At 60.6% G+C, this 18,026-nt stretch overlaps 1 protein-coding gene and 1 pseudogene across 5 annotated transcripts in view; both read left to right on the top strand.

Moving 5' to 3' along the window:
* Positions 1-18,026, top strand: part of GNG7 (G protein subunit gamma 7) — a 106,474-nt gene that overhangs the window by 85,751 nt on the left and 2,697 nt on the right. For all 5 annotated transcript variants that reach the window (XM_039839166.1, XM_039839165.1, XM_039839163.1 and 2 more), the window contains 2 exons: positions 13,956-14,069; positions 17,489-17,626. In XM_039839166.1, the coding sequence (XP_039695100.1) occupies positions 13,989-14,069; positions 17,489-17,614 (207 nt within the window). In that variant the 5' untranslated portion in view covers positions 13,956-13,988 and the 3' untranslated portion in view covers positions 17,615-17,626. The remainder of the gene's footprint in view (positions 1-13,955; positions 14,070-17,488; positions 17,627-18,026) is intronic.
* Positions 12,061-12,182, top strand: LOC120583768 (uncharacterized; annotated as a pseudogene).

Here is an 18,026-nt window from a genome sequence, read left to right as displayed (position 1 = left end):
TGGCCAAGTGCTCTGCCCCAGGCAGTCTGGTTCTGGGGCCCTTGTCCTGGGAGAGAGATTGGCCTTGGGGACAGGGAACTCTGGGAAGGAGCCTCAGTGAGCACCTGCAGCGCTGCCAACAGCCCCTCCACCTAGGTGGCCCTTTGGTGCCCGGCATCCAGGCCATGTCCCCAGAAATGACCACACACGAATCCCTGAGACCAAGTCATAACCTTCAGTTCCGGGGGCCCAGCGTCCTCACGGGTCCTTGAGGCGGAGTCAGGAGGGTCACAGAGAGATGGACGAGGCTGCACCGCCGCCTGTGACAAGGGGGAAGGGGCCACTCGCGAGGGATGCGGTGACTCTAGAAGCTGGAAATGGCCAGAAACAGTCCTCCCCGGAGCCTCGAGATGGCCCGGCCCTGCCCCTCCTGGGTTTGGCCCGTGAGGCCCGTGCCAGGACTGAGAGAGAATAAATGTGTATGGTTTTCAGCCACCAAGTTGGCAGTAACTTGTGACAGCAGCTGCAGGAAAGGCATACAGTGCCCAAGGAATGTCCAAGAAGAGGTCTTAGTGGCCTGGCCGTGCTGGACAATAGGCTGGGGGCTTCTCAGGGGGGCCGGCGCTTCACGGGCTTTGCAGAGTGTGCAGGAGTCTGTCCAGGCCCAGGTGGAGGAGGACCCGCCTGAGCCGGTGTGGGGAGGCCTGGATCTGCCCCTGCCGTCCCCGGCCCTCCTGCCCTTTGGCTCCCGAGCCGCGCTGGGGGCCAGGGTGACGCCATGTCCTCCATGCCGGGAAGCTGAGCGCGGGAGCGCAGTGGGGCACAGCCCTGGTCCTGGGCTTGCACACTCTCACACGACCTCTGGGTGGACAGAGAGGGCCTGTTCTTCTGCCCGCGCATCGGCTGCACCGTCACCCTCCGTCACCCTGTGTCACCGCAGGCTCATTGTCCACCCACGCCCACAGCCGTTGGTTCTGGGCTCCGCGCTCCGGCTGCCAGGACCGCGGCTCTGTTGCCCCCTGGCCTGTGGGCGCCTCGTTCATCCTGTTCTCTGGCTCTTTCTAAATATAGTCTCCGAGGGACCGATTTAGCCTGCACACAAAGGGACTGGTGACGGTCACGAGATGCCATTCTGCTGCGGGCGCGTGCCTTCTCTCATGGCCCCCGCGGCCCCACCAAAAGGTCACAGACACACGGAGGGCCGGGAAGGCCCAGTGAGGCTCCAGTGCCAGCGCGGCCCCCTCAGGCCCCTCTCTGGGGCGGCCCTGCTGGGGGCCGCGGGCGCCCGTCCCCGCTGGCGGGGACACATGGAAGCACACGCCCGCCCTGGCCCTAGCGCCCCAGCATCCAGCGTGTGCTGTCCACGCCGTGTGCACGTTTCCACAGAGATCAGAGCAGGGTCCCCTTGGCCACTGCTGGCGTTGGCCGGCGGTCGTTCTCTGTGGGGCCGTCCTGGGCACTGCAGGGTGCCGAGCGGCATCCCTGGCCTGCCCCCCAGTGTGACAACCACAGACGTGCCCAGACACTGCCCAGTGTCCCCTGGGGGCAGGACTGCCGGGGTGAGGCCCTGGGGCTTCCGTGCAGGGTACCCCTGGAGGTGTGCGGGGCCCAGGGCGGCTGCTTGCGGTGCGCGTGCGGCAAACACATCGTCCGAGGTATGTGTGGACAGGCGCCTGCAAGCATGGGCAACTTGTTCTCACAGGGCTGCGGAGCCGGCTCCCCTTCCAAACCTCCATCTCTTCTTGTTCGGCTTCGAGGTTGTTCCCTGTGTTGTCTCCTCTGCACACGGGGTGCCCAGGAACGTTCAGGCCTCGGCTGGGGACAGCTGGGGATGAGCCCGCATGCCCCGCCCCCCGAGCGTCCACCTTGCTGTCAAATCGGGCTAGAGGCCTGTGGGGCATTTGGGGATTTTTCTCTCCTATTTGATGGCAGGCAGGGGTGGGGGTCAGGCCACGGGGCGCTGGGAGGAAAGAGCAGAAGCTCGGTGAGCTGTGAAGCTGCCGGGTCCGGAAGTTTTAAAGCGAAATGCAGGCGGTGTCTGTTCTCTCTGCAGACTCGCCTGCCCGCCCCTCCCCTCCCCTCCGGCTCTGCTGCCAGGAAGCTGAGCTGAGCTCCGCGGCCCCCAGGGACTGCCAGCTGCTCCCCTCCCTCTGCAAGGCCACCTTCCCGGCCGTGAGTCAGCGGACACACTGGCTGCTCCAGCCCCGTCTTCCTGGATGAGGAGCCGGGAGGAGCGCGGTGGGGCTGCCAGGAAGTGGCCGCTGTCTGCGGGCCGGAGTCCGCGGGGCCTGTGCCCGCGGGTTGAATGCACGTGCTCAGGCCCCGGTTCACCGAACCTCGGGGACCGGTTGGGTGCATGAGGGAACAGTCACCACAAGATCCCTTGGCTTTCACGTGCCCCCCGCCGTGTCGGCTGCCGCAGAGGGGAGTAGCAGCTGTCACGCGTGCAGCACGCTCGCCCGGTGTGCACACCCAGCGGCCAGTCCTGCTCACGGCTGGCCGCCTGACGTCCTACACAGGGACACTGGAAGGACTCCGGCCCGGCAGTGAGGGGACGCGGGTCGGTGCCCCCTGGCCTGTGCGTTGGCGCGACACGCGGTGGCAGGCTTAGCCGCCTCAGCCCCGCCAGCGAGCTGGCTTTGCCACCCAGGGTCTCCCCAGGCCAACGGCGAGATGTCTCCTCCACGGCTTGCAGCTGGCTCCCGAGCTCACTCAATGGCTCCAGAATTCGGTTCCGTGCAGCTGGGGGCCAGGGTCCCCGTGCCCCGCCCCCCAAGTGTCAGCTCCTCACAGCCACCCCCGCGCCTCGCTGCCTGGCCCGCTCCGTCCTCCAAGCCCACAGCAGAGGGTCTCCGCTGCATCGGACCCCTTCCGAGCTTCACACCATCTCTGCTCCCTTCTGGGGCTCACCCGACGAGGCCTGGCCCACCAGCGACTGTCCCCCTTTCCCAAAGTCCCTGGTGCCATGACAGGGCCTTGGCCTGGAGCAGACGATCCCAGGACAGTCTCAGGCCGCTCCGCACCCCAGGGAGGTGATTCTGCAGGGCCATGGGGCCATCGCTGAAGGGTCAGTGTGGCCAGCGGGGGCAACGTGTCTTGGAATTGCCAAGCAGCCCCCAGGAGAGGAGGGAGCGCCCCGTGTGCGGGGTCCCTGCAGGCCACGGGTGAGACGGGGCCCAACTCGGGGTCTGGCCTGAAGCCAGCAGCACACTGCCAGAATGCTCGGTTCCCACGTGTTGTCACTGACAAGAGCTCGGGGAGGCGCGTCCCCATGAGGGCTATCTGGGCCTGGCCCCGGAGGACACTGGGCCGTGTCTGCAGACACCTGTGGTCGTCGCACCTGGGACACCAACTAGGCGGGGCCCAGGGAGGCCCCTCGGCACCCCACAGCGCCGGACGCCCCCACGGAGGATGACCCAGCCCTGACGTCCTGATGTCAGCGGTGCTGGGGGTGACCCTACCCTCGTCCACCCTGCTCACGGCACGGGGGGCCTTTCCGGAGCGCTCAGTCTGAGAGCCGCCCGGGCTGGACCTGGCGGGCGTGCTGCCTGGGTGGCGGGGGGCATCTCTCTGTGACACACAACAGTCAAACAGCAGATCGGGGGGAGCACTGACTCCTGAACCCCGCTTACTCCTCTTCCGGCACCATCAGCCCCCATTTTCATGAGCCCAGGAGTTAGCCTGGAGCCGCCTCTGGGAACCTGACAAGGAGAACAGCCTCAGAGCAGGGACACGAGCTACGGCCTCCCCGAGGGGCCGGCCTGTCCCACCCCCCCCCCACAGGCCACCAATCCTCCCACGCTGCTGGAATCGGCCGCAGGGAACCCCAGCTGCCTCCTGGATGTCCCCACGCTGCCCCACCTCCCTGCTTTCAAACGGGAGTGGGGGGGAGTGGGGGGGCAGCCTCATGCCCAGGAGGGGTGCTCAGTAGCCACCACCGCTGGCTTCTGGGGCCACCTGAACCCGGGCCGCTCCTGGAAGTCCCCCCATCGGCCCCACAGGCGCATTCTTCACATTCTCTTCCCCGTGCGGCTGGCAGGAGCCCCGCTGGCCGCCTGCCTCCTCTTCTGGTGAGCAGACGGCTGCTCTGTGTCCTTTATCGGTTTATCGAGCGGGCTGGGAGTGGCACCCGTCCCAGCTATGAGAGCTATGTGCGGAATTCACAGGGGTTGCCGGCATTTTTGGGTCTCGCCGTCATTCTTCCTGTGCAGCCGGAAAACACCTCTGAGGGTGGAGATGGCATCACAGGCCCACAGAGGAGCTGCGTCAGCCCTCCTGGGTCCCCGGGGGACGCCAGCCTGGTGCAGTGTCTGAGCGGGCCTCTGTCTGCCCCGTCGAGACACGCGCAGCAGGTTCGAGCTTCTCCCGGATGCCAGGGTGTGCGCCCTGGGCCAGCGACCCGGAGCAGGTCCACTGTCCCGGCGGCCCCAGAGCTCCGGGGTCCCCACAGGGGCCGCAGCCGCCTCGGCGTGCCGTCTGCGTCGTGGCTCTACACCGTAAGACACCGCGGCTCGGACCGCCCGCCCCCAAGGGGGTCTTGGTACCTCCTTGCCACGCATCCCCTCGGGGGTGTCAGACAGAGTCTGGGGTCTCGGCAAGACCCAAAACCCAAGTGACGTCTTAGAGCCTGCAACATCTGAACCTGTTCTGCAGCCGTAGAGCATGCCTGTCACTCCCCTGAGTGCCAAGACGGAAGCAGGACTCAGCTGCCACAAAACCCCAAAGGAGAAAGGGGACAGAAATACCACCTCGAGAAGCCCTTGCAGGGGTCCTCCACGTCGTGCAGAGGTGACAGTGTCTTTCAGGAACTGCACAGGCTTCTCGTGCGCACGCAGGCGGCACCATCGGAAGCCAGCAGCAGAGTCCTTGGGACTGAGCCCCTTCCAGACCGCTAGACAGGGGGCTCGAGGCTCAGGCTTCTGTCATTCAGTGTCCCTCGGGGGTTTCTCTGACCCAGGTGACCACCAGGACTTCTCTGGGCCCAGCACCCACACTCCTACTATTTCTAATTCTGTTTCTGCAACTTGATAGCTGGGTGACTTTGGACAAATCACTGCCTGTCTCTGAGCCTATTCCCTCGTCTGCAAAATGAAGTTACGACGGAGCAAAGACCCTCAGCTTCAGAGCTGTCCGAGGAACTGGCGGTCCTCTGAGCATCTGGGGTGATGGATGTGGTCACTCTTGATTGTGGCGATGGTGTCACTGACATGTGGCACATGTCCACGGTCCTCAAACCGGGAGCTTTACGAACGCTCCATTTATTACACGTTGGTTATATGTATATAGTATGACACCGTTGTAAGAATTTTTAAATTTTACATATAAAACAAACGGAAATGAAACTCCTTTCTAGTTCCCAATTTTATAGAAGCCGAGGCCCGCTGCGGTGGCAGTGCTGCCCTGAGGAGAAGCGGGGACAGCTGGCCTTGGGCCTTGTCGTGCTGGCCCTGGACCGGTCACAGCCCATGGAGGGGAAGAGAGATTTTTTTCAGATGCCGACTGCATTTTTTCCTATACGTAAAGCCACTCAATTCAGATAAGATGTCACTAGCAAACTTCTGAGGTACTAATGGGGACTCCAGCCACTGGACTCTGATCACCAAAAGAGCATAATAAAAAAGAGTGTCTTAAACTGTTTAAGGCAGAAGCACAGAACGTCGTCTGCGGACAGACTGGTGGGAGTTGACAGCTCGTGATTCACGTGCGTTCCGCAGGCTTTCACTTCCTGTGTATTTTCCCCAGGAACTTTCTCATTATTTTATCAAATTCCTTTCCTTCCTCAGTTCGTGTTTTTTTCTGTTTGTCTGTCTGTCTGTCTGTCTGTCTTTAGCCCTTCTCGAATTTCCTGCCTTTCATCTGGGCTCATTTTCTCCAATATGCTTTCATTTTACCGTTCAGAAGGCAGGTCTGCCAGTGAGAAAAATGTTTTTGTTGGCCCGAATATGTCTTTATTTCCCCGTAATTCTCGAAGCTTATTTTCACCAGGCCTAGAGTTTCCTCCGGGTCCACCGAATCGTTGCCCCCTTCCCTCTGGCAGCTTATGTTTTTGCGTGTCGCGACGCACCGATTTCACTGAGGTGTCATGCGCGTTCGGTGACAGAAACAGAGCCGGGAGCCGGGGTTTGCTAAAGTCCGACAGATCGGCGCGCCCGTGCACACCGGCGCCCCGGCCACCACGCGGAGCAGTTGCCACCCGTCATCTCTTGCTCGACGAAGCGCCGCGGGCCTCGCACGGGTGGCCCCCCTCGCAGTCGCCTGTCCTTTCTCGGAGCGCGGTCGTGGCCCGTAGCCTGAGCGACCCGTTGCTCACCTGTTCTCCTACTGACGGTCACCCGAGTCATCTCGAGTTTTCGCCACTATATATGAAGACGTAGGAACACGTCGTATCATCCTCTGTGGCAACGTGTTTTGATTTGTTTGGGGCAAACCCCGCGGAAGGGAATTGCTGGCCCATAGGTTACGTGTGCGTGTAGCCTTATGAGAACCCGCTGACCCATGTTCCCGAGTGGTTTGCGCCGTTTCTTCCATCACTCAGCTCCCGGTGTTTCTCCGCCCTCCCCAACCCTGAGTGCCGTCGGCCTCTTTAAACTTCGCCACTCTGGTCGCTATGAAGCAGCCTCTCGTGATGCTTTTCATTCCCGTTTGCCTGATGACTCATCCTTGGGCGCCTTTCCACGTATATAAAGTCATTACGTCTTATTGGCCATTTCTCTGTCGGTTTCTAAGATGCTACGGCTTCTTGAATCTGTGGCTCGAGGTTTTTCTGATCAGTTGTGGGAAATTATCTGTCATTGTTTAAAAATCGCTTCTGCCCCATTCTCTCTTTCCTCCTGCCAGACTTCCGATTACGTGTGTATCAGACCTCAGGGCACCCCTACATCTGCCTTCTCTGCTGCGGTTTCTTTTCCCTGTGTGTCTCTGTGCTTCATTCTGGATATTTCCCCCTGAACTCCTTCCAGTTCGCTAATCTTCTCCTTGACAGTCTTTAGTGATACTACGTCTTCCGTTCTGTTCTTACATTTCAGATATTGGCACTTTCCATTTGTCCACGGGTTCTTTCCAATTCACTGCTAAAATTCCGGGTGTCACTATTTATCTTCTTGAATGTAATTAACACAGTTATTTTAAAGTCTCCGTCAGATCTCGTGCCTACAACCCCTGTGAGTCTGTTCGTATTGGCTGTTGTTTCTGCTGATTTGTGTTCGTGAGGCTTTGTCTCGTTGTATGCCTGATTATTTCTAATTGTGTACTACTCATCGTAATTGCAGACTGATTTGTAGAAACCGTTTGAGGGCTGAGATGGTGCCGTTTTCCCCCAGAGAGGATTCGTGTCTACTTCTGCCAGCCTCCAGGGCTGCTAGCAAGCTAGTGTCACTTCAGTCCTGAGATTATTCAAAACTGGGTTTCGGTTGCTGTCAGTGGCTGTCTACTTCCTGTGTACCCTTATTCTTAGAGGGTGCCACTTTTTTGTCCTAGTTCGGACCAAGGAGAGGGTCGCCAAGCTCTCTGCCCTTCGAAGGCCCCGGATCTCGACCCCCGTTCCCCTAGCCTTGCAAGGCTGATAGAGGTGTCACTCAGCCTCTCAGCAAACCCTCCACGTAGGAGAAAGTAACCCCAAAAACCAAGCTCCCGGGCTCCCACCCTCTGCCACACTTTCTCGAGACGTTTGTCACCATCTGCACAGCCCTCCAGTGCCCGGTGTCCAGCTGGTGTTTGTCCCTTCTGTCCAGCTCACCTGGCCGCCCTCAGCAGGAGTCTGTCCATCATAGCCCGGCACCGCCATGGAAGCCAAAATCCGCAGACAGAGATTTCATCTGAAGTCCAGGTGGCTTCAGAGGAGGCTGTTGATGTCGACCGTCCTGGGCTCAGAGCCACAAAACGACACGTGGGGACCCGGTCTCAGCTTTTGAACAGCTGTCTACTTTCTGGCTGAAGAGACTCAGACCAGACCCAGGTGGAGCCGAGCCAGGATGTGAAACCAGGTTCCCCACCTCCACACAGTGTCGTGACTTCAGGGACAGGTGGCCGCCTTTGTCCCTTGGAGTGCGTGCGGTTCCTAGAAAATGCCCCACTCCTTTCTGATACCCGAAAGTTCTATGAATTCAGCAGGAGATGATTGTAACTCAGGGTCACCAGAGGCTAAAACGCCTCCGAATGTATCCGGAATGGCCTGGGAGCACCCTAAGGGTGACTGCCATCGTGGATGCAGAATCCACAGCAGAGCTTAAAGGGATACAGTGTCCCCTTCCTCTGTGACTCGGGCGTGGGGTTTGCACGGGTGACGTCAGACGGTTCCATGGACTCCTGTCCCCCCCGGGCCAGGGGGGCTTGTGGCCAGGCCCTGGGCAGGTGCGGGGCGTGGCCATCTTGGTGCGGCAGGCCTGTGAGAAGGTAGATTCCAAGTGGCTCCCAGCACACCGGCCCGTCCACGTCCGCTGGGCACAGTGTCCAGGGCACCGCGTCTCATCCACCTCTGCGGCCGCTGTGTTTGCACAGGCAGTTGCCAGGGGCCTCCGGGCGCCCATGTTCCCTGGAGTCTGGGGACCTGCATGTCCTCCAGCAGGGAGAGAATGTCGCCCTGAGCATCCCAGCAGTGTTCAGAGAAGGAAGGTGACTTTCCCAAAGCCACACAGCTTTCCACAACGGCCCCACGTCCTACACCCCTCCTCTCGCCCCCTTCAAGGCTGTCGTTGGTTGAGCCGGATGTGCAGGGGGTGGGGGGCTCTGGCCCTATGTGACTTTCTGTCACAGAGGATTTAGATGCTAAGAAAATTAAACCTCCTTATGAGACAAGCTTCTGTTTCCGATCAGGACTATTCAGTTCAAAATGAACCATTTCGGTTCCAAGAAAAGCTGTTTGCATTTCGCCTAAATGAACCTCTTCGCTGCAGTTTCTCCTAATAAGGAAGTTCCACGAAGGCCTCAGATTCTGCTCCAGGGGACACTGGGAGTGTCTAGGGACATCTGTGGTTGTCACCACTAGGGGTGCTCCTGGCATCGAGGGAGCGGTGGCCAGGGATGCTGCAGCCCCCCACAGGGCCCAGGATGGCCCCCCAGAGAACGACCCAGCCTCCGACGTCAGCAGTGCCCAGGGGGAGAAACTTCTGAACGAGGTGTCCCCCACATTGCCATCCCCACAGCACCTGGTGAGGAAGTGCCAGCCCTCGCTTTGGTTTTGTTCCGTCCGTACATGCACAGGAGCCCCGAGTCTCAGCTCAGGCGTGTAGTATTTTGGGGTGACTGCCCCTCCTTTGATCACAGCTACACAGTGCGTCCGGGGAGCAGGGGGGCGCTCGCCCTCGCCTGTGATAGCGTGCCGGGTTCCTCTGCAGGAGCCGGCTCCAGCCTGCCGTGGCTTCCTAGCCCTTCGCTGGGAGGCCAGCCCAGGGCCTGGTGGCGGCTGTTCAGCTTCTATTTTTAGGCTGACCTCACCCCGAGTCGTGCCCTTGGCCTCACCAGGCCTGGACCAGCCCCTCACAGAGGGAGAACGCAGAGTCGGAGCGTGACCGCCTCGCCCCTCCCCCCAGCTTCTGGGGCCTCCGAGGCAGGCCGCCCAGTCAGCCAGGTCGGGTGCCCGCGCTGTCACGTGCCTCCGGCTGAGAGGCAGCTGGTGAGGAATGTTCCCCGAGCTGACTCAGCGGGATGCCTGTTCTGCTGGCATTGGCCTTGTCCTGGGGGACACGACTGCTCTGTGAGTCAGTGACTGGCTGTGACACCAACCGGGACAAGGTCTTGAGTCTGCTCACTGGCTGTGGTGACACATCCAATGTCTGGTCCCGGCATCTCAGTGGACACATGCACACACAGAACACACACGTGTGCTCACCACACATAGTACACACGCACACATGTGCTCATGAACACATGCACATACAGTATGCTCGCATGCACACGGACAAGCATGCGCGCTCACACGTGCACACACTATGCTCACATGCATACACGTGTGCTCGCGCATGTGCGCATATGGTGCTCGCATGCACGTGTGCATGCGTGGGCAAGCATGTGTGCTTGTACACATGCACAGCACGCTCACTCGCATGCACACACAGTGCGCTCACACACAGACAAGCATGTGTGTTCACACACGTGCACATAGTACGCTCACAGACGCATGTGTACGCACACGGACACAAACATGCACACGCATAACGCACAGACACACACACACCTGACGCACCCTCCCTGCCAGTCCAGAGTCTGGGTTGTCACCAGCCCAGAGGGAACCTGGGGCCCTGTGCATGGTGTAGGAAGCCGGCACCACCTCAGGCTTCGTGCTCAGGACGGACACCACAGCTGGGGTGTCCGCACGGGCGGCCAGGGTCCTGGGATCCTGGTGGACACTCTGGATGCTTAACAAGATCCCCGGCCCTCCAAGGAAAACACACCCGGGGCCACCCCGTGTGCTCTCTGGGTGCGCCTATATTTAGCGCTGAGTAATTTAGGTATTTTTGAGCTGAACCAAGGGCGGTTTTCCCTGAGCTGGATGTTTTGTGGCTGCTTTGAAGCCGGCTGCTGAATCAGAAGCCTTGGAGCCCACACGTGGGCCCTGGGAGCCCAGGGCAGACACACGCGGGCCTCGTGTGACCCAGAGGGGCTGGCTGTCTGCCGGATGCGGGGAGCGGTCGGTGTGGAAGGATTGTTTTTTGAATTGTCCACATGCAGTTGTAAGAGGTCACAGAAGTTCCATGTGTCATTCGCTCCGTGGTGATATTTTGTCAGAGACCCTGGTCAATACCAGTCAGGGTGTTGGCGCGGGTACAGTCCACCGACCTCCTTTGGATGTCCGCAGTTTGTGTGTGTGTGTGTGTGTGTGTGTGAGTTCTGTGCAAGCTTATCACCTGGGCGAGATCCGCCCCCTGTCGAGATCTGCCACATGTCCAGCAGCACGGGGACCTCCGGGCCACCGTCTTCTCCCAGCCCCCAGCGACCACCCGTCTGCTCTCTATCTCCACTCAGAACAGCCGTGCCTGGCCCGCGCAGCACGTGGCCTCCGGCCTGGGGCTCCCGGAGCTCCGGCCACGGCATGTTTATCAGGGGGCCGCTGCTTTCGATCGCCAAATGTGAAATTTTCTGAGACTCTGAAATCTGCCTCTAATGTTCTGTGGCCACCCGGCCCTACTGACTGCCAGACAGACAGAGGTACAGCGTGTCATGCCAGAAGCACAGAGCCACTCGGTTACCTGGTTGGATGCCGGCCAGCTGGGGCCGGGGCTTCCCAGAGCTCCTGCAGCAACACCGTGACAGTCCCACTGGGCGTCCCTGGGCACCGAGGGGGCCGGGCCGCCTCCCCGGCCCCACCTGCTTAATGTCAAGAGCACCCCCAGTGTGATAGCCACAGACGTCCCTGGACATCACCCCAGTGGAGAACCACACCACCAGGCTCACTAGATGAAGACAGGATGGAAAAAGTAGAATTTTCACTCCCTTAAGCAACAGGACAGATTTACACAACTGAACCGTAAAGACAAGCCAATGTCACTCATCCATCGCTGAGAGGATGTAACTGGTACAGCCACTCAGGAAGACAGATGTGGCATTTTCTTAAAAAGTCAGGCCTGTAGTCACCCTTCGCAGCGTTCGTCCCGGAGAAATAAGGACTCGTGACCCCACAAGTGCTCGCGGCAACTTATTCACGATGGCCAAAGCGGGGAACAGCCCGCCTGTCCCTCCACAGGCGAACGGTCACCTGTGCGCACCTCACCACGGAGCGCGACCTGGCGTGGGGGCAGGGACCCATCACGGCGGCAGCCTGGGTGGAGCTCCAGACCGTCATGGCGAGTGGGAGATGCAGTCATGTGCCGTCTGGCTGCATCCAAATGACGAACGTGCCAGGAGGGGAACCTTATAGGTCACCAGGGCGAAGTGGGCTGGGGGGTGTGACTGGCCACCTGGGGGCCGCAGGAGGGACCCTGGGGGTGGACTTGTCCTGCGTCTTCCCTGCATCGGTGTCACCGTCCTGCTTGTGGTCTTGCCACAGTTTTGCAGGGTGTCACCCGTGGGGGAAACTGGGCAAAGGGCGTGCTGCATGAGAATCCACGGGGATCTCAAAATTTTTAATTAAATTTAAAGTAAATTACTGTCTACAGCCATGCCACCCTGAACAAGCTGGATCCTGTCTGATCTCGGAAGCTAATAAGCAGGGTCGGGCCTAGTTAGTACTTGGATGGGAGACCACGTAGGAAGACCAGGTGCTGTAGGCGTAAATAATTTTTTAAAAAATAAGGGATCGTAAGCTGACAAGGCCCTTGCAATCTGTGAGGTCAACCAAGGGTTGCCGGGCCTAAAGGTAGGTAGGTAGGTAGGTAGGTAGGTAGATAGATAGATAGATAGATAGATAGATAGATAGATAGATAGATAGATAGGAGATAGATAGATAGATAGATAGATAGATAGATAGATAGATAGATAGAAAGAAATATTTTGGGAAGAACATGTAGACCATCCCAGACCAGCGTGAAGCAGGAATCATTGGCATAGTACAGGGTAGGCCTTCTTGGCAGGGTAGGGGGGCCACCCTGACCTTCTAAGCTGTGGCGAGTGACACCGGACTCCTAAGGGTGCTGGGAGACAGGTCCACGGGGGGATTTGGTGCAGAAAATCACACGCATTCCCTCCTCCGGGCGCGGAGCTGACCGAAGGTCTGCCTAGGGAGGGGAGGGTCCAACCGGAGCACTCAGGGAAACTGGTGTCCCCAAAACTTAGGCCCGCCCAGAGCCTCGGAGGGGGACCCTATCTGGAGACAGGGTCGTGGCAGCCGCAACTCCTTGGCATGAGGTTGCAATGGATCCGGCGACCGTGTGTCCTCGTGACGAGGCGATTTGGACACAGACATAGGGAAGAAGGCCACATGACAACAGGAGATCGGGTGACGCAGCCACAAGCCAAGGGACACCAGGGGCTGCTGGCCACACCAGGAGCTGGGAGAAGCGGGGAGTACCTTCCCGGCGCCCTCGGGGAGCGCGGCCCCGACACCCCACCCCAGACCTCGCCTCCAGGTGTGAGCGGTTAGGTTCCTGTTGTTTTAAGCCGCCCAGCCTGTGGTCACTTGTCACAGTCGCTCCAGAACACTCACAGAGGAACCTGGGCCCCAGCTTGTCGGAAAGCTTTGGGAACCCCATGGAGCCGAGCGGCCCCTCTGTCCTGGCTGCGTGGTCTCCAAGTTTCTCACACAAATCCCCCCTCCCCCGGCCCCGGGGCTGTCCCCACCCAAGGCCACTCCTGAGCATGGAATGACACCAGCGCTTCTTGCTCCTGCCCTGCCCCCACCAGGCAGGGTACAGAAGCCTAGGCCACCTAGGGTGAAGCCCAGGCCACCTAGGGTGGGGACGGCCCAGGGGACTGGGTCTGAACCAGGCCCCCTACCAGCGTCAGCTCAGTGCTCAGCAGAGCGTGGCTCTGGCAGGACATTCTCTGTGAGGGTCTGCTGAGCAAACAACTGTGTGACCAAAGGAGAGGGGTGACGGGCCCAGGTGCCACAGTGTGGTTTTCCCAGGCCATCTGCCCCAGAAAGAGCCAGGGGTATCAACCGGGGGCGACCTGCCACCCCAAGGACACTGGGCTATGTCTGGTGACAAGCACAGTCTTCGGGACTGGGGCGATCCCTACATCGAGGGGGCGGGGCCAGGGAGGCTGCTCAACACCCCCAGTGTCCAGGATGACCCGATGAGACCCCGGAGCGGGACAGCTGTCAGAGAAAACTCGAGATGCTTTCTCCCCACTGAGTCCTCAGCTGAATCTCCCAGGAGCCGCCGCTGTGTTTTCAGGGACTCTCCTGGGGCCCCCTGATGGTGACAACCAGCGACTGGCCACAGGAGGGGACTCGGGGAGAAGAGGGGCTCGGACAGGCCTCCCACCCTCGACCTGGGGACACAGACAACGTGGCCAGTCCCCAGATGGGGCGGGGGGCTTCCGGAGGGGGCGTCCTGCCTCTGCCTCGTGGCCCTAGAAGCTCACGCTGTCTGCTTCCCCCGCAGCTCTGGACGTGGGGCCGGAGCCGATGGCAGACAATGTCAGCCACTAACAACATCGCCCAGGCCCGGAAGCTGGTGGAGCAGCTCCGCATCGAGGCTGGGATCGAGCGCATCAAGGTGAGACCCTCGGCGGCGGGCGGCCGGGCGGGAAGCGGGCCCCATCGCTGCGCACCTCGCCCGACACCTCTGAGCCCGTTTCCTCAGCGGAAACCCATGTCACAGGTCACTGGGGTGGCCCTACAGCCCACGGGGATTCGCAAACACCGAACTCCCCCCAGACCCTGGGGTCCCTCCCCAGAAGCCCCAGCAAAGGCCACCTCAGGCCCCACCAAAAGGGCCAGCAGGAAGCAGGCACTTTGTCCCCCCTGTCCGCTCACGTCCCTCTTACGGCAGATGCGGATAGAAGTTGGGGACGTGGTTCAGGGACGGGAGGGGACGGATCTCGCCTCCAATTTATTCACCTCCGCGCTGTTTGAATTTTTGAAATAAGTGTTTTTCCTTTTTATATTAAAATGGAGGACAGCAATTCCTGTCCACGGTCGCCGGGCCCGGCAGGAACGGGACCCGTGAGGCTGAGGGCGGTGGCACCGCGTGCGCGGGCAGCTCCGCAGACGGGGGCGAGAAAATAATTCGCAGAACGCGTTGGCCATTTCCTTTAAAGCGCACGATTCAGGGGCATTTGGTGCTTTCACAGGGTCGTGCACCCACCCCCTCTGTCTAGTTCCAGAACGTTCCATCACCCCAAAGAGAGATCTCGTCCCCATGAGCTGTCACCCCAGCCCAACACTCACTCACCCACTTCCTTTCCCCATGGATGTGCCTGTTTGGGACACGTCACGTAAATGGGATCACACCATGTGGCCTTGTGCATCCGACATCTCTCACTGAGCGTCGTGTGTTCATGGCCCGTCCATGTCCTGGCGAATGTCAGCGCCTTCCCGCTTTTCACGGCCGGGTGACACCCCGCTGTGTGGAAGGTTATGTTGCATTTATGTGGATGAATTTTAAGCCCAGGAGGTGACATCAGGACAACCTCCGGGGCTCACGAGTTTCCCCGTTTCTGAGGGCACGGCCCCTCACGTGCGAGAGCCTGACACCTTCCCAAGGCCCCTTCTCACCAAGCCTGTGTCTGCTGTGAAGGGACGGGAGGCACGTCCAGGAGGCTGACTCCTGCCCCCGGCCCCAGCTTGCGACGGCCAGCTGGGGACCAGGAGTCTCTGTGGAGAAGGCCCCCGGGTTATGCACTTCTCAGCTGACCCTGCTCTGGCTCCCCACTGCCGAGTCAGGGTTCCCAGAGAAACAGGACCGACAGGACGTGTGTACATATCTAGATACAAAGGAGCTAGCTCACGCGACGACGGGGCCTGGCAGGTGTGCCGTCTGCAGAGCAGGAGACCCAGGGAAGAGCCGATGTGGCAGCTCAAGTCCCGAGGTCGTCTAGGGGCAGAACTCTGTCTCTTTGCGAGAACCTCAGTCTTGTCTCTTAAGGCCCTCAACTGATTAGATGCGGCCCACCCACACTATAGCGGCTGATCTGCTCCACTCAGAGCCAACCGATTCAAATGTCAATCTCATCTAAGAAGGATCTTCATAGAGAGTTCTAGACCGGTGGTGGGTCAAATATCTGGGTGCCGTGGCCTAGCCGGGCAGACACGCAAAAATCAGCCATCACCCATATATCACTTTCCTGAGCACCTGTCGTACCCCGGTCGCTGCTGGGCACAGGAAGGGACCATGGTGCGGGCAGATTCACACTGACGCCCAGGCAGCGGAAAGGAGTAGGAGGGGGCCGCAGCCCCAGGGGCGGTGCCTCCCAGGAGGCGGGTGAATGCACCAGCGCCCGGCACAGCCAGAGCACCGCTTCGGGCCGGAGTGAGTGGCTTTTCCTTTGAGAAGGTGCCAGCCCCGCCTGGCGGGGCGCTGATTCATCTGTCTGCTTGGGAGTCAGGAAAGTCGGGAGGAGGGTGTCAGGCGGCCCGCCCTCCCAGCCCCGTCTGAGGTTTTTCCTGTCCCCACCACGGTGACTGGCACCTCAGAGCAGCGGCCTGAGAGGCAGAAGCGGTGGCCATGGCACTCTGGGCAGAGCCCTCCTGTCGACGCCGGGGATGGGGACGGTGCTCGGAGGCCACATGCGGGAGCCACAGCAGCAGCTATTTCAGGGCCCGGAGACTATTTTCGTCCCCTGGGAGGGGTGCTTTCCAAACAGGACTCTGCTCCATCTCGTCAGACGCCCCGGCCACCACGTGCTCCCCGCGGTAGTGGTTGTCGCTGCCTGGGGGCAGGCTTTTCCCTGGACCAAACTCGCAAGCCTGCAGGCTTTCAGCAGCACCAGACAGGGCCGGGGTGTCCTTGGTGACTGGGGGTGCAGGGCCTAGGACGCAGAGACCCCTCTGCAGGCCGCGGACACCGTGGAGGCCCCTCAGGGCGCGTTCTCTCTCCCCACCTCATGCCACCCTCCCAGGAGCCCCTGCACGACTGTCACCACCACCTGGCCGCGCATTGGTGGTGAAGAAAGGGGGCCCCACAGACAGAGTTCCCGGGAGCCCCTGGGACGAGATCCAGAGGCCTACAGTCATGCCCTGGCCTCCCAGGCCCGGGACACCTGCAATCTGGCCCCCTGTCCTGCTGGGGTGAGCAGAGCGGGACGGTCCCGCGCCACCCCCAGGAGAACCGGGGCGCATGACCAGTGGGGCGCATGACCAGTGGGGCGCCTTCATGGTGGCGGTCAGCTTCCCGACACTCAGCGCCATGTTTTCCCCACACTGGCATTTCCAGGTGTCTCTCCCCTGTCCCCTGTCCTTTCTCGGGGACCCTAATGCTGGGCCAGAGCCCTCGCTGGCGTCACGACTCCGGTGGGGTCAGACTGCACAGAAAGGAGGAGCCGGCGAGCCCATGTTGTCCCCCTCGATCGTGCCAACGTCCAGGCAGGGGTCCTCCTGTCCTGTTCCTTCTGGGTGGGGCGGAGCCCCAGGCTGGGTTCTAAAGAGGCTGCGTCCGCCCTGACCCTTTCTGTCCAAAGCCAAACAACCACTGAAGGAGGCTCGGTCCTTCCCATCATCGCTGTAAATGGGCCTGGAATCTGCCACCAGCGATACGTGGTGCATTCGGCGTTGTGCCTCTCCATTCCAGAACATTCCATCACGCCAAATGGAAGCCCCCTTAGCTGTCACCCCACCCTCTCCCTCTGCAGCCCCTGACAGACACCCACTCACCCACTCTCTGTCCCCGTGGACGTGCCCGTTCTGGGCGTGTCACGTAAATGGAGTAGCACACCATGTGGCCCTGCGTGTCCGGCGTCGCTCACTGAGTGTCGTGTGTTCAAGGTCCGTCCACACCATGGCCGCGTCAGCGCCTCCCCCTTTTCGCAGCCGAGTGATACCCCCTCCGTGTGGGCGGGCACACCCTGTGTGTCCACCATCCGCTGGCGGGCGTTCGGGTGGTGCCCGCGTCTGGGCTGTCGAGAATCCCGCCGCCATGCACGCGTGGGCACCAGTCACCCCTTACCTTTCCTCTCTCGTCCTTGTGCCCACACTCAGGTGTCCAAAGCCTCGTCGGAACTCATGAGCTACTGTGAACAACACGCCCGGAACGACCCCCTGGTGGTGGGAGTCCCCGCCTCCGAGAACCCCTTCAAGGACAAGAAGCCTTGCATCATCCTGTAGCTTTGTCTACACGTGTGTCCTCTCCCTCCCTCCCTCCCCTCCTCCTCCCCTCTCCTCTCTCTCTCCCTCCCTCCCTCTCTCCCCGCCCCACTGTGGGGCATCAGTCAGTATGTAGCTCAAGCGAAACATTTTGAATCCCTGAAACTTCAATGCCAAAAGAAGTGCAGAAAGCTGCCAGTGCCCGGATGGGTGCCGTGTACCCTCCGGGTCCCCGGCCACACAGCCCCCTGGCCCGGCCCGAAGACGGTGGTGGCTTCACAGCCACTTCCGACTCTGGATGACCGCAGTGCCCCAGCGATGTGGGCACCATTTTTTTAAGCTCTAGGTGGCCGCTTGAGCTGCTGGGCCGGCCGGCTGCTGAGTACAACTGGCCACTCGTGGACAGACTCTGCCAGCTCGATGCCACCATGCC

Source organism: Pteropus medius, unplaced genomic scaffold (assembly GCF_902729225.1).
Source record: "Pteropus medius unplaced genomic scaffold, Ma_sr-lr_union100, whole genome shotgun sequence".
In the NCBI taxonomy this organism is placed as follows: domain Eukaryota; kingdom Metazoa; phylum Chordata; class Mammalia; order Chiroptera; family Pteropodidae; genus Pteropus; species Pteropus medius.
Note: the sequence above shows the minus strand (reverse complement) of the source record. Positions and strands in the feature narration are given on the sequence as shown.